Here is a 16,842-nt window from a genome sequence, read left to right as displayed (position 1 = left end):
GTGTGTGTGTGTGTGTGTGTGTGTGTGTGTGTGTGTGTGTTATACTGCATTATTTATCATGAAAGAGAAAATGCCATATTCTTGATGATATTATTCAACATGCCAATATTTCTGTCAACAGATCTTAGCCCACATTATTATATATGAAGAATATCTTCCTACCATTTCTTGTTTATTTGAGGATTTTTCAGCTGGGTATGATTGATGTCAAGGCTGTAACACCTTGCAGCGAGAGGCTCCTCAGGCTAAGGGTAATGAAGTCACAGTGGAAAGCGGGTACAAGTAAAAGATATAATTTGTAAGATTTAGTTGTTTTCTGTCATTGTTGCAAGAAATTCTACCTCGTGTTCTTATACTAAGGTTTTTTGTGTGATTCTCGGTCTATCTAACCTATACCTCTCTACAGTGCAGCTGCCTAGTGCAGGTCCTACCAGATTCTTATTGCCTGTTTGTTTGCCATATTTTTCTTAATGCAGTATCGAATAGCAAAAGACAGACAGCTGAGAAAAGGCAGATACCGAGACTAAATCGAACACTGAGTTTCAGCATGGAGACAGACAAAGAAATGCTGAGATAGACTACCATAGAAAGACAGACAGAAAAACAGGTGAGTATAGCAACCACTCTATGGCCGTGGTCTCAACGTTGCTCTTCTGATCTAAATTTCATGAGACTATTAAAAACAGGGAGGGATGGGGAAATTGTGCTTGCTCCTTCTACTGCTGTTCTCGTCGCTGTCAAATACGAAAAAGAGAAGGGGAGTGCGAGTGAGAGTGGCGGCCATGCTCGTCTCTCCAGCACAATGGGCTTGTGGGGTTGAGGGCTGAAATGAATAGCTGATGTCTGTAATGAGTTGGCGTACTCACCATAAGCTCCTTTCCTAAGGCAGAAGCTGTACTGATACTTAGCAATAGATCAGTTGTGGCCGAAGAATAAATGTGGGTTTCTAATGGGACCTTGTTTTTGATTTTCTGATGCCCATATGCTGTGCTGCTTGAAAAGGTTGCGCTGATGATGGTGGTGGTGTCGGCAGAGATTGTTTACATGATTCAGGTTCATGGGGTGGGGGGTGCTCTCCTTTTGGTTGTCATAGCAACCCAGTCATTTCCTCCCCCCTCTAGCTACATCTTCTACCACTTTAATTCATGTATTCATTTTTTAAATTTATTTTCATTTCTTGTAGAAAACCAGTGTGCGATGTATGTGAGTGAAACTGCGGTTAAACATCTTTTTTTGTTCTACAGAATATGTAAAGGAATTACTACGTGAATAATAATCTGTAGTGCCTGGCAACAGTTTAACAGTCATAGGTTTGATTGTACCCCGCTACGGATTTGTTAAATCAGTTAATATACCGGTAAATGTATTTAATCAGTAGCCAAACAGCGACTCATTAGACAATAGAGAACAGATGTTGTTGCAGTGGACTCCAAAGCAAAGAAACATCTCTGGCATATTTATAGACATGTAGATTTATTGAATTGCTGTGTGTGTGTGTGTGTGTGTGTGTGTGTGTATACATTTTAAGTGCCCTTGTTGTTTTCTCTTACTGTACTCAATGTCTTCCCTGTCCAATGCTCTTTTTGTCCTTGACAAGCAGCCTTGCGTATTTGTAGGAGGGCACTCCATGGTGCAGTAGTGTTCATTTTATACCTATTGGTTGTTGGTTGGGAGACAAATATTGTAGAAACTGTAACAGTCTGTTAGTATTTGTGCAGTTGTACAAATTATAATAGTGGTGGGACATGAGTGATATCACTTATTAACAAAAGTGGAATATTGAATACGAAATTAACCACTACTAACTATTAATTATATGGAGCAGTGGCATATCTGTACACCTTTTGTCTATTCATATTTTTCAGTGGCTTTTTAAATTTTATTTTTAGATGGAAGATGGCCAGACACTGTTTGACTATAATGTGGGTCTCAACGACATTGTCCAGCTGCTGATTCGCTCTCAGACTGATGCTCCGGAGAGCCCCATCACCAAGGACTCCTCAGGTGTTGCCTGTAGTTCAGCTGCTCCCCCTGACTCTAAGTCTGAAAGCTCACCAGCTTCAATTTCCCCCACTGCTATGGAAACCTCCACCAGTATAGACAATGACAATAGCAGCATCACTACCAGCACCATTAATGACACCAAGCCGGATACCAGTGTCACCAGTAACTCAACCAGTACCAAAAATGGGTTTAAATTCTCAAGTCCAGCACAGGACACCCAACCCCCCACATCCAGCAGAAACACACTAGTCGACCCAGGAATTGGTGTGTACAAGGTAAGGATGAGACTGTAAATATTATAAGCCATTTTGTAAGTTTTGTGTGAAACTGGATGGTGTGGCTTTTAGCGAAATTATATATGTATTGACATACAAGTCACTGACAGAGATGCTTGGGCCAGGAACTCTTTATTTGTTGAATGTCAAATTAAATTATAAATCATCTGTATCTTGTGCGCTACTTCTGTTTAAAATTTCAAATCACCTTGTAAATAAAAAGTCCATATATCATTAGTATTTAGGATGAAAATTGTTTGTCAATGGGGTAATTTGGCTTAAACAAAACAAGAAATGTGCAAACATTTGAACATGTTATAACCTTATGCATTGTATTTGACACAAACAGCTGTTTATAGTGCTATTAAAATACTAACAGAGAGAGTGCAAACATGAAAATTATTTTCATCTTACTTGCATATGTGATGATTTTTCTTTTCTTCTCAGCAGCAGTCCTCACTTCTTTCCCCCCTTTTTTTGTGTTTAAATGCTATATTCTAGCCAAAATAACGAGCTTACTTTACTTTTATTTCTGAATGTCCTTGTGTGAGGGGCCATGTGTTAGTGCTGAGTTTATCCTTCTATTTTCATTCTTTTTTGTCTATAGGTGATGCATTTAGAATATGAAGATTAATCATAAAGACACAAGCATGTGGCCCATCTTACCCAGAAGGGACATGCCAAACCACATATATGAAACAGATCTTTAAAACCCTGTCACTAACCAACTTACAGATTATAAATAGACTACTGTCAAAGCCAGTGCATGTGTGTGAGTCCACTCTGCTCTACTGAACTTTTCTGGCTGGCCCACATGTCTGAGAATTATGTGTACGACTGGACTTTATTGTATGTCAAAAGTCCAATCCAACATGTAGCAAGATCAATAGGTTGAAATAGGTGAATGTAGTGGAAATTGTGCAACTTCATTGCACATCAGAGGTTCATACCTTTACGGGAATTCACTGCAGACTCACAACGGATCACAACCAGTGCTCTCATTTCTCTCCAACATTTGATGTAATGTTTAAAAGGTCACAGAGAAGAGTTATTGATCAAGTATACCCAATATTTTTTTAACATATCTATTTACTCCATTCAGTAAATTCTGTGTATCATGACAGTGGCGTGTTTATTTAATTAATCTGACCAGAAAAGACCAGATTTTATTTATGTCTTTGTGTCTCCCTAGATTAATGAGCTGGTGGACTGCAGAGACGTCAGCATCGGTGCCTGGTTTGAGGCCTGCATCGAAAATGTGACACATGCTCCCAAAGGACAGATAACACCCACCAAGGGCAAGGTGGGTCGGCCCTCAAAAAGGACTAATGGAAAGCTGGAGGTGGAGCAGGGACAGGCCTACTTTCAGGGCCAAACCACAGACAGTAACAGGAATAATGTTGTGTTAAACTCTGAGAGTAATGGAGCCTCCACCTCTCAGACAGACTCTACAGCATCTACAGAGAGCAAGGAGAGAGAAGAGGACATACTTTACCACATTAAATATGACGAGTAAGTGATGACTTATTATGTACGAGAACGGTGATTCCGCAAACGGTATGCTCGGTGAACTGAGTTCAGTTCCAGTGGTGGCAAACACATTGTCGTAGCTTTCAATAAAACTGCACAGTAGAAGTCAGAGTTTTGCATTTTAGCAGACATATGCACAGTGCAGCAGCATTTTGTTGTCCTAGATGTTAAAATGCTGTCACGAATGGAAATTGGCTGTGCTGCATCTAAAACACTGTTATATTACAGTGCAGCACAACATCCAGTTTAGTTGTTGCTTATTATGCCTATTTTAAAAATATATTTACTCGCACTGCTGTTATGAGGCATTAAGGTTTGACATAAAAATGTCAACCAGTGTCTGAAATACGTGTGTCTGTGTGTATGTGTATGTGTGTGTGTGTTTGTGTCATCAGTATCTGTGTGGCATCAGTAACAGTATTTCGGCACATTGGGAACTGAAGCCACCGCTTTCTCCTGGCAGTCCAGGATATGGAGAGAGGGGGTTTGTGTAGCTGATGCTACAATTTGGACTCTATCTTTTGCTTTCCCAGTAAATTCATTCAGAAGCCAACGTTTCCATGGTAACTCATGAGTTCTCGGGAGCATTACTTCGTTGCTTGCCTCCTTCAGCTTTGTCTGTAATTGCTGTGAACATGCCACCGGTGAGGCATAGCCTCATCCCTGCATCTATCGTTTTGTGTGTGTGTGGATTTGTGTGGAAGAAACTCAATGGTTGTTGAGCAGCTAATGTGTGTTTTTGCTTATGCAAATGTTTCGATTTGACTTTCCTCAATTTTCCAAATCTCTGAATCTGTTGCAAATAATAAAAGCGACAACAAAATACCAAAGTGTTTCTGCAGGGACAGTCCAATAATATACACCGTTTATGTCCCCCTTTCTTTAAATGTAATAGGTTTTAATTATTTATGTGTTTATTTTCTTCTTCAAATCATTGTTTTTGCCTTATTTTCCTCATTTGCTTTATTTGATAGCCGACAGTCAAGAGAGGCTAAGAAGCGGCAAAAGGGAAAAAGGGAAGGGGAAATGTGAATGACAACAAAGATCGCATGCTAGTTTTAAACTCAAAACATCACAGTAAAATGTGATTTGCATTTTCACAAACTGAACCACAAGAACAACTCCAGTTTTTTTGCTGTTAAGAAGCCCAAAGCCAGTAATGCCAAAGATCGAAATGGACAGCTTTTTATAGTGAAAGTTTCTCTATTATTTGCTCTCCACTAAATGCATAGTATCACTCTCTATCATGAGTGCCATTTCAGGTTTCTTCCATCATTTTGTTTGCCAGAGAAAAGTGGAGGGTGGGTACGACTGCTTTGCCTTGACGCCACCTAGACTCTACCCTCTAAACACCAGCCTGCTAAGCCCTAAGAGAGAAAACAAGCCGAATGAAATTAACTACTATGTTTTTGCATGAAGCAGTTGGGCCTGGATAACATTTCTGCAGAATGTAAAATATCATAAATAGTCATACAATAGAAGAATATCCTCTCTGCTGCTCCCAGAAACTGAGGTGTGTGCATGTGTTTGCATGTGTGCTCCATAACTAGACTGGATTGGGTTTCATGGTTTTCAGATTGGGTTTCATGGTTAAAGTTTGGCTCATTCCAGCTCATGTTTAAGATTTTCTGTGCAGAAAGTATCACATTTAGAAATAAAATGGCCAAGAACAATTTACATGACATATATGTCATTTGTGTTATATTTGTTATGTCTATGGTCCCCCCAGAGGTGCTACTCCGTGGCAAGCCAAGCCAGTGCCCAAGTAGCACCTTTTGCCTGTTTCTTGTATGCAAGTGGAAATTGGCAACTCGTTTCATCGGCCTCTTGAAATTCTTATTTTAAGCATGTTAACGAAAATTTGTTTGAAAAATTAAGAATGGGTTTCCTGAGACATAATTTATAGTATATAATCTAAAGTCCAGACCGTTTTGGTGCCCTAGGCAAGTTTCTGTGTGAAGTAAATGGGTAACACTTTTTTGTTTTAGATATTTGTGAAATTTTCAAGAGAAACTTCAAATATCTCAAAAAGCAAATCTCAACTAAAGTATATATTTTATTTTAATTACTTAGCAAAGACAAGAGGGAAGCAGCGCTTTGAATGAATTTATCTGGGGGTAAAAAAAAATACAACTCTGTGAAAGACAATAATATAACATAACATCCTAAAAATACAACAGTATAGCTAAATGAACTGACATCATCCATGAGTATGCACAGGTGTTATTGGTAGGGGCGGGCCAACACTTTTTATGTATTCGATTACAATAATATGTCGATTTACCAAACGTGTATCACCAACCGGGCTCTGGTGCCTCAGTGGTAGAGCATAGGGCTGGGATGCAGAAGGCAACGCTTTTGAATCCCACCCCACCGGGGGTGGCCGCACCCAGCCATCAAGGGCGACAGTGGTTCTGGGACCGAGCCCGGATAAAAAAATGGAAGGCTGGAAGTTACAGGCGCGAGAAAAAGAGCTATGCGGGAAAACAAACTATAGAATAATCGATTAATAGAAAAAATTATTAATAGATTAATCGACAAAAAAAAACATCTTTAGGTGCAGCCCTAGTTAATAGCAATATTAATGATGCCCAAATTACATTTAGCTTCTTCAGTTTCTGGGCCTGGGATTTGTGCATAGTAAGCATCCACACTGTCATGGTTTATTGGCAAATACAAAAGAACCACTGTTTCTGTTATTGCAGTAAGAACTGAAAATGCTTGCTGTATTAAAAGACCTCGTTCAGTTCAGATTATTATTTATTGTGCCTAAAATTTAGATGTTTGAAACAGAAATCTGGAACTCACAGTGATTTTGCTTTAAGTGTGCTTTATGTACAAGTTGGAGAGAATCCTCATATACAAAAGATCTAACTAGTATCTAAAGCTGTGGCAGTTGGACTTTATCTGAACATGGCTGTCGCCTGAGGCCCACTGACAGTTTTATGTGCTGCAGTTTCAAATTCTCCAAGTCACAATGAAATGAGGATGAAATTAAGTTTTTGGTTTTGTTTCTCTTTCTCACTCGCCCACTCTCGTCTCAGTCGTCTGCTTTTCTACACAGAGCAGTCATTGTTTGATTGTTGAATAATGTCTAGATCCTGACCAAAATACTACATTGCTGATATTCGTAATAGAATATACTGTATGTTAGCAGATATACAGTTTGGTAAAATATTAACAGTAAGTAAGTAATTTAGGGTTTACTGGCACTGTGATTTTCACAGGGTAAATGTTTTTTTTTCTCGTCTTTTTTTCTTTGTCTGTTTGTTTAAGCCAAATCCTGAACTTACTATCTGAATTTTGAAGCAGAAATTATGACTTATCAGACCAGGTGATGTTTAGATTAGGTGATGTTTTGTGGTCTAATTTTAGTAGGGCCTTGCCTATTGTAACCTCAGTTTCCTGCTATTAGCTGACAGAAGTGGCACCCAGTGTGGTCCCATCTGCATAAAGACTTGTGTTTTGTGTTCAGAGATGCTCTTCTGCATACCTTGGTTGTAATGAGTGGTTATTTAAGTTACCGTTGCCTTTCTATTAGCTTGAACCAATATTGCCATTCTCCTCTGACCTGTGACATAAACAAAGCATTTTTGCCTAGAGAGCTGCTGCTCACTGGACATTTTCTCATTTTTTCTTTTTCAGACCATTCTCTGTAAATCTAGAGATGGTTGTGCCTGAACATTCCAGTTGATCAGCAGTTTCTGAAATACTCAGGCAAGGCCCATTCTTGTGCTCTGTTTGAAATACAGTAGATCATCTTGACCATGACTATGTGCCTAAATGTGCTGAGTTGCTGCCATGTGATTGTCCGATTACATGTTTGCATTAACAAGCAGTTGAACAGGTATATCTAATAAAGTGGCCAGTTAGTGTAAACAGATAGAATCAGTGATGGCTAATTTCAGTTAGGTTGTTTCAGTTTTAGGATCCTAATTATTTGCATTCTGCTGGATCAGCCAGCCAGCCATCCATCCATTATCCTATTTGGGTCACAGGGGGGCTGGAGCCTATCACAGCTATCATAGGGCGAGAGGTGGGGGTCCACCCTGGAAAGGTCGCTAGTCCATCTCCAGGCCAACACAGAGAGACATTCACAGACAATCATTCGCACTCACATTCACATCTACAGGCATTTTAGATCTACAAATTAACCTAACATACATGTTTGTGGACCGTGGGAGGAAACTAGAGTACTTGGATGAAACCCACACACGTACAGGCAGAACATGTGGATCAGCTATTGTTAATGTTATTAATAACACTTGCTGGAAAAGTTGGATTTTTCTCTAAATATAGAATACCCTTTGTTTTTTTATTTAAAAAAATACTGGTTAGGCTCCTACATCTGACGTTATAACATACAAATGTTTATATACTTTACTACAGTTATGTAATTCCTTTGTTTTGTTTGTTTACATGGATTGTAGAGAAATGGTGGTAGTTTTGAATTATTGAGGAATCTCTGCTGTTTGAATATAAGAATTTTAGTTGAAGATCAGCTAATTGTCTGTCATGACGTGACTCATCTAAAGATAAAGGTAATTTAGAAACCTATTTTTTAAATAGTTGCAGCTTCACATTTTGCCCTCAATTAGTTACAAAACTAAGGTTAAGAGAGACTTCACTACTTTAAAATAATTATATTCAGATAGCTTACTTAATGTCAGTATTTCACAGCTGCTTATCAGAAAATTCAGGGATTCTAATTTCCTTTGTTCACTTTGTCCTTCTTTGCAGGAATTGAGCTAAGCACACAAAGTGCTAATGATGGTTTCATGAGAAAAGAGTCTGAGCTCTTCTGTCAATTATTTGCGTTTTCTCACTTTCACAACTGATTAAATAGGCTTCTCTGTTTAATTTAGATAAACTGTTGATCAGAGTTTTGACATTGTTTTGGATTCTTGTTGACCTCTCTGTGTACTAACACACAGCAAAGGCATCAACTTTATGTCAGGTTAACATAACGTCTACATTGAATACTGATGCTATAAATGTTAATTCATTCTGACCTCCAGAGTTTTTTTTTTTTTTTTTTTCGTGAGTGATATCTGCAGGTGAAACAACTCTGCCAGTGTTTCAGTAGTGAACACTCTAATATCCATTTAATATCTGAACTGCTTATCCCATTAATAGTCCTAGAGGTGCTGGATGAGCAGATTTGAATTTTAGGTTTGAGGAGTTTGCAAGTTATTGGGGAGCTACTAAAACACAGTGCTTTTATTGAGTAGAGTATGTGTCAATATACATCCATCCATTATCTGTAACTTGTTCATATGTATCTGTTATCCTGTTTAAGGTTGTCAGGGGCTGGAGAGGCACGGTACACCCTGGACATGTCTACAGTTTTTCAGGGCCAACGCAGAGAGATATACACAGACAGACAAACATTCACACTCACATTTACACCTACAGGCAAACTCTACACAGACAGGCCAGTCAGGGATTCAAACTGGGGACCTTTTAGCTGTGAGGCAACTGGACTAACCACTCCACCACATGCTGCCTATGTGTAAAAAAACAAAGGTTTTTGCTTCGTAAATACCTTAAATAGAGTTACACTGATAAGTTGGGCAGATGGCTGTACCAGCTGCTATCTGCTTTCTGCAGGTATTTTGGGATGTATATGACAACCGACAATAAACTAGTAATTGCACTGCAGAACTGCCAAACTTCTGTAGGTTTGAGCTAATTTGGAAACCACTTCTATACAAGTCTCCAGTTTAGTTTCATTATTACTGTTAAATATCCCATTTACTATGTATCGTGGTCACAAAGTAAATCCATACATTGTTTGTGGATGTTATCATGTTAGCCAATACATTATTAGAATTTTTAAGATCCCAAATGTCAGTATTGTCCTTAAAAATACATGATCAATTAATCTATAACCTCTATATTCAGCTGGCATACAAACTGATCAATTCACATCTGCACCAGGGCCTTAAATACCTGCGTAACACAACCTATCAATTCAGTGGCAACAGTGGCTGTTGTGACCACAATTGATGTGGTCTATTATCCCGCGGCATCTACCAAATGTTTGCCAACACCATACACTCTAAGTCCGTGATCATACCGTAGTCAGGTTGTAGCAGTAAAACCTCTATTTGAAAAGTGAATCAAACTTGACATTTTCAAGAGGGGTATCGTGGTATGTCTTCTTTGAAAAGTTACATAGTTAGACCTTAACTTGCATATTATATTTTTCTGAATTAGAGGGGTGATCAGGCCAAATTGCATTAATGGTGTGGCAATCACACATATTTAGAATGAACTTGAAAAGCAGCATCCATAAAGAGCAGCCTCCCCCCATCAGCAATGGGCAGTTGTATGAACTATTGATGTTTTATTGTTGTATCAATGCCAAAATGTTTGGCACCACATATCAGAGCCAAAGTCATCCAACAGAATACAGACTGGGGTTTTGTGCTATGCTGGTCAATTTTCTTCAGGTTTAAATAGAAATGGCTCCAGTGTTTTTAGAGGCATTTTGTTTATATTTGCAAACTTGCCAAAGTTTTCAAATGAAAATTGTTCATTATTGATCAGTAAATCTAGATTAATCCCAATGTAACTCAAACACACATGCATGCTTAGTCAGATACAGGATAATATTACCCGGGCAAAACTAGCAAAGACGTTCTAATTTGTGTATCACATTGTAGAGTCACTTGCCAGAGACAGTAGACAGTCATGTTTCCTGATTAAGATAAATAACTGAATCCATTATGTGATTCTGTTACTTTTTATGTCAGTAGTAAATTAAATAAATTCTGTTCCAACATTGCAGTCATTCCATGTCATGGTCCATACGTGACAAATGAAACTGGATCCTTCGTTATTACATCACACTATCGTTTTTGCACAAATTTAAGCCTGCAGTTGTACTTCAGAATTATTGCATTATTTTTATTTATTTATTTATTATTCTGGTGCCTGCATGCTTGATGCCCATTGTTTGAGTTTGTGTTCTGAAACCCCTTGCATTTTTCTGTGTTCCCCTTCTGTTCATTCAAAGTTCCTTTGCGCTTAAAGCTTAGAACTTGTCGTGTGTGTGTGTGGGTGTGGGTGTGTGTGGGTGTGTGTGTGTCTCAGTGTCTGTCTGTGTACATATGTGATGTTGGTGTGTACTATATTAACCCCCACCATACCCTACACAACACTGGGTCTAAAAAAGGAATTCAATGCCCTGTGCCCAGGCCTGTTTTCCTGTAGATGTAAAATATGCAGTATTGTGTTATCAGTAACAGGGTATGGCATAAGTTCATATTCTAACTGAATAAAATCTTAAAATATTGACTAACATAGCTCACATAAGTCATTGTTAACCTGAGCCAAACAGGCAGTCATTGTTCTGCGTCTGCACAGACTGTATGAGAAAGTACCCAGTTTAGGCCCAGCTCTCCCCACAGAAAACGCAAACATACGCTGCTTACTCATGCATAAAACTCTCTAGTTTCCCCTTTGTCTTGTACTGTTTGAGCGGACCAATGTGCACAGGCTGTTTTGCAGTTAAACTTAGGTGTTAACACATTGTTCATCTGTAACCATAATTCATGCCTTTGGCAGCCAAGCAAGCTGCCAATTTATCTCTGAGTCAGGCCTGATTCTCACAGTTTAATGATGATTGGCAGACAGGAAACCTGTGCAATTAACCTCACTTCATTTACAGTTTGTTTTGTTAAGTTTGTTAGACAGAAAGACATTTCCCACTTTTTCAGATGTCCTTTTGGAAAAGAAAAACCATTTTTAATGTTAATAAGTGCACTAGTAGTTGTCCATCTTGACATGATAAAAAAGCTTTCTACTGTCAGAAAACATTAAAGGTGTGTATATGTTGTGGTAGGTATTGTGTTATAAAGATTGTTGACATTTTGGAAACTATGCTTATATGTCTGTGCAACTCTAATATCTGATACTGTATGAAGCTACAGTCAGGAGCTAGGTTAGTTTAGCACAAAGGAGATGGCATTAAATACCTAAAACAGTGAACAATGTATTTTTAAAAATGTTTAAATTTAACTAGAAAGAGCATTTCTAAAAAGAAAATGCACTGTGAAGACTTTGGCGCTAAAAGTATTTTCCGAAAAAGCTGAGGTGTTTTTGCTGAAATACCTGAAACATTGTCGCTTCCTTATATATTGGTTAGGCAAACTTAGCCTTAAAAGCCTCAAAAGGTTCAAAGGCAAATGTGTGACGTCATTAATCAAAGCAATAATTTTGAAAAGTATACGAGTAATGATGTCTTTTTTATAAGCTGAACGTTTTAAAGTTTGAACGGTGTTTGTAGCCAAAGTAATTAGGTGCCAAATATTCCAAATACCAAAGTCAGATTAGGATATCATTAGATACATGAGTAGTAGATACATTTATTTATTTTTGCTGTTGCTCATCTTTAGTCATTTCACCTTTCCCCGCTGAGCTAATTTGGATTGGGGGAAAGCTTTAAACTGTTCCCAGAAATTGTGCTCAGGAAGTAGATGACTCAGGCTACATCAAACTAGATGTTTCACCTGAGTTTTCCTAAATGTCTTACTTGTTACAGTAAGCGAGTACAAACAATCTGTATAATGATTTTGTTGTAGAGATATCCATTCTTTCTTGCTTCCTTAAGACAAGAGCTCCTTTGGGGGTCCCTAGGAGAACCTGTAAATAAAAAAAACAACATGAAGAATCCTAATTCCTGGCTCTGTATATACTGTACATTGCATTGCTGTATTCAATTTAGAATGAGGCCATAATGGTGAAAATAATGCTTGGCCTCTAAAACCCAATTGGAAAGCTGTTTTGTGTAAATGTTTTACGTGTGTGGAGTTAATCTACAGTGGATGGAGCTGTATTTATAGAAGAAAATGCTATCTTACTGAATTTTAAAAATTTGACTTAATGTGTAAAACTGGCAAAATCTAAAGTGTATTGTTAATGCTGTTAGTTCAACCAAATTTCTACTTAGACTTGTGGTTGAACCTTGCAGCAAATATGACCAATGGCTTTTGGCCTTCATGGGCTGCTACAATGGAATATGTTCCACACGTTGATTTGGCATGCGTTTTTATGCCAATGCCCCTACCACTGATCCGTTCCTGCCACCGGCCTCCATTTTTATCCAGGCTTGGGACTGGCACCAAGGTGGCCCTTGGTGGCTGGGAGGGGCCACACCTGGTGTGGTGGGATATGAACCTGTGGCCATCTGCATTCCAACCCAATGCACCTACCACTGATCTTGAAAATCAATTTTCTCCCATGCGCTGCATTCACAGTTACTGCTGTAGGATAACAGTGTGAAAAGCAGAGTGATGACAGCAGCTATGAAGATTTTCAACACCTCTTTTCATTTTTCTTTTATCCTAAGCTACCCAGAGAATGGGGTGGTGGAGATGCGAACAATGGATGTGCGGCCACGGGCCAGGACCCTTCTGAGGTGGGACCAGCTCCAAGTGGGCATGCGTGTGATGGTAAACTACAATATGGAGACACCAGAAGAGAGGGGATTCTGGTTTGATGCCGAGATTCAGAACCTCAATCAAACTTCCCGCACAAACAAGGAGCTCCGAGTCAAGATCCTCCTGGGGTGAGGATCATCCTCTTAGGTGGGAGGGTGATACATTCAGGATAAGGGGATAATTGCAGTGTCATTTAAAAAAAAATTATTTTGCTTTTAATTATTTTTTGTTGCTTTTGATTATGTAAAATAAATTCTTTCTCTTTGCCACATTACCACTTGCTCACATCTACCTCTTTGGCTTATTGTTATTGTGCTTTCATCTCTCTCTGTCTCTTTTTTTGTCTCTTGTGTCTTCTCTGCCTTTCACTGTCTTTGTCTCTCACTCTCTGCCCCTCCTTTCAGGGGTCCTGGAGATGTTATCGGTGATTGTAAGGTTCAGTTCCTCGATGAAATCTACCAGGTGGAGAAACCAGGAGCTCGTGCACTCTCAGCTGCAGACGGACAATTTAAACGTACACACCACATCACACACATTTATACACACATAGTATTGAAGGTATATTTTAACAGTAGGGTACTGTAAAAGTTTCTGCTTGTACTGTGTGTGTCCAAGTGTGTATGAAAGTTTCTTTCATGTGCTTTGCTCCAGGAAAGAGCGGCCCAGAGTGTAAGCACTGCAAGGCCGACCCTGACGCAGAGTGTCGCTTCTGCTCCTGCTGCGTGTGTGGCGGGAAGCAGGATGCTCACATGCAGCTGCTGTGTGACGAGTGCAACATGGCGTTTCACATCTACTGCCTCAACCCACCACTGGCCACCATCCCAGATGATGAGGACTGGTGAGAGAGTAGCTCAGTAATTAGCTACAAGAGCCTGTGCTGCACAGTCAATTTAAGAAGGTTCATTAATTGTGTTTAGTATGAGCTGAAGTGCATTTAAGTAGTAATTACATGGTGATTGAGGTTAAAATCAATATAAAATAATGACATAATGCATTCACAGGTGTGCCTTAATCTAATAGATCTGAATATCTCTGTGCCCAGCAGAATGTAATAGGGTGAAAATAATAGTTTGTGTTTTTCCCCTGCACTTACTGACAGTAATTTTCTCATTCTTTTTTTCTCTAAGAGTTCTTTTATCTTTAAATATTAACATTACACCTGTGTCTCCATTATTGAAAAGTGCAGAAACCAAGAAAGATCTCTGCTACATCATTCAAGTCCACTCTTAGTGCATTTCAATAACTGTTAAACTACACTAATTCAACCAGCTATGATATCAGTATTAGAATTTAGACATTAGAAATTTAATTGACTTATATTATACCTGCCTTCATTTACAGAGATTATGTCGTCTCATTTTGTCAGGTATTGTCCCACCTGTAAGAATGACACCAGTGAGGTTGTGAAGGCAGGAGAGAAGCTCAAAGCCAGCAAGAAGAAAGCCAAGATGCCTTCGGCAACGACTGAAAGTCAAAGGGACTGGGGAAAGGTAAGACCCAGAGGTGGACTGATAGCCGCTCTTTAAGACTAAAAGTGAATTTTAACAGTATGCCTGAGGGAAGGTCTGCAGTTTCTCTTCAGATTGCCTTGAAGGAGGAAAGGCTATGTACATGAAAATGCAGTTAAATATAAAAAGTTTGCAAACTCAAAAATTTCTCATCTTCATTATTTTTTTTTTCTAGTTTGGGTAGTACATGTACATAAATGTAATTAAACTTCCCATTGACTTCCCTATATGAAAACAGCTCTTTACGTGTAGCTGAAAAATGCGCCCAGATGACATAATTTTGAGGAACATTCAGTTTATATTATTCCATCTTGTTGCTCACACTATGGAGTTTGTAATCATGGCCAACCCTCTTTTCCAGAGCTCCCCTATATGACATCATTTGAACCGCTAATGATGAAAAACTCCTCAGGGTGATGTCATCTGGAGGAGTTTTTATAGCTAGAAGCAGAGAAATATTTTAATATGGGGAAGTCAGAGGGAGGAATTAAAGGATTAATGTACATTTACACCGTGAACTAAAGCCAAATAGAGCAAGTTGAAAATTGGGGAAGTCGCACTTTAAGGAGATATGCGTCAGTCTTACTGGGGTAAATATATGTTCGAGTGGCCTGCTCAGTAAATAGAAAAAGAAGAAACATTTTAATTTTCCACCAGTTGCCTTTACACTGTACCACTTGCTGCAAGCAGTCAACTGGAAGACAGCACACAAGCACCAAACAGCTATTTGATTGTATCATCCAAATAGTTAAGATGTCTCTAAAAAAGAAGATATAAGCTTTCTCTCCAGACTTACAATTCAGTCGTATTTTGTTTAAAAAGTACACTTAGTTGAAATGAAGTTGGGTTTTAGCATTACATAAAAGTCCTGATGGAAATGAAATGCCGCAAAATATGCATAAAAAGCTCGACATTATAAAAACTGCTCCATACAACAGTAATTTCCTGTAGCTGTAAACTTGCAGTAGGCCATTCATTCATTCATCCATCCATTCATTACTTACTTATTTATCACAGAGACATTTTTATTGCATTTACTTCCTTCAAACTGGTTTATTGTTCAGCGCATTGATGTATTTAATATTTTGTGTTACTGTCTGGTCTGTGTTTTTGTATTTTGCTTGATCAGAGATAAATGATTTGTTTCATGTGAAGGGTTTTGTCCTGCTTTGGAGCTCTCTCTGACATTACCTGAACAGACTGCAGCTCAGGAAGTTTTTGACCCTGTCATGTTATTTCATATCTACTTAACTTTAGATCAGGGTGTAAAAGTTGATAATGTTTTATTGAGTTATAAAGGTTGGTGGCAAATGTTATTTATAATCTCTCTTGTAGTGATATTACTAATGAATACAGTGTACCTCTGCTCCCTCGGTGTTTTATTTGTGTACTGTACTTGCTAAGGCAGAAAATGATACAGGAAAACAGTTTACATGTTTTGAGATCTGTTTTAAGCATGCTGTAGAATATTTTCCTTAAAATCTCCTAAGAGTCCTCCCAATGCAACACTTTGAGATATTGTGTGGCTCATTTCCATCCTGGTCTGGCTGTCTCCCTGACACTCTGCTCCATGGTGTAATGTGAACAATGCCATTAAGCATGACTTAGCCACTTTCCTGGAACTGACAGTGGAAAATAACTCCTTTCTATACCAGAATGCTCCCTTTCTCTGTGGACTAATTGAAAACAGCCTGGCTTGTGTATTTAGGCACATTTAAGTGCTGTGAGTCACACAGCATTTATACTGAGTTTCACTTTATCGCAATTTTAAAGCTTAAAATAAAATGCTTTCCTTTGCAACAGATTTTATGTCACTTATGATTTAATCTGTTAATAGAATGCTCCTCTATTCTGATTCTGTCTGTCCTTAAATATTCACTTTTAAGATTTTGATTTGTGTGCATGTGTCTTATATTGTCTTCTTTCTTGATATAATTGCAGGGCATGGCTTGTGTGGGGCGTACTAAAGAATGCACAATTGTCCCTTCAAACCACTATGGGCCCATACCCGGTATTCCTGTTGGAACTACCTGGAAATTCAGAGTGCAGGTTGGCTGTTTTCATATTGCATATTAATTA

General features: G+C 38.6%; 1 protein-coding gene across 3 annotated transcripts in view; it reads left to right on the top strand.

Annotated features, from left to right (window-relative positions):
• The window catches only part of LOC137103752 (E3 ubiquitin-protein ligase UHRF2-like), a 29,837-nt gene that overhangs the window by 5,895 nt on the left and 7,100 nt on the right, over positions 1 to 16,842 (top strand). Inside the window, exons 1-8 of one of the 3 annotated variants that reach the window (XM_067484376.1) lie at positions 477 to 607; positions 1,890 to 2,279; positions 3,472 to 3,791; positions 13,165 to 13,383; positions 13,660 to 13,769; positions 13,907 to 14,093; positions 14,622 to 14,745; positions 16,705 to 16,812. In XM_067484376.1, coding sequence (XP_067340477.1) covers positions 1,890 to 2,279; positions 3,472 to 3,791; positions 13,165 to 13,383; positions 13,660 to 13,769; positions 13,907 to 14,093; positions 14,622 to 14,745; positions 16,705 to 16,812 — 1,458 coding nt within the window. In that variant the 5' untranslated portion in view covers positions 477 to 607. Of the gene's footprint in view, positions 1 to 476; positions 608 to 1,889; positions 2,280 to 3,471; positions 3,792 to 13,164; positions 13,384 to 13,659; positions 13,770 to 13,906; positions 14,094 to 14,621; positions 14,746 to 16,704; positions 16,813 to 16,842 lie in introns of those variants that run through there. The other 2 variants (XM_067484375.1, XM_067484377.1) reach the window with 2 other exon arrangements.

The sequence above is a fragment of the Channa argus genome, chromosome 18, assembly GCF_033026475.1.
Source record: "Channa argus isolate prfri chromosome 18, Channa argus male v1.0, whole genome shotgun sequence".
Lineage (NCBI taxonomy): Eukaryota > Metazoa > Chordata > Actinopteri > Anabantiformes > Channidae > Channa > Channa argus.
Note: the sequence above shows the minus strand (reverse complement) of the source record. Positions and strands in the feature narration are given on the sequence as shown.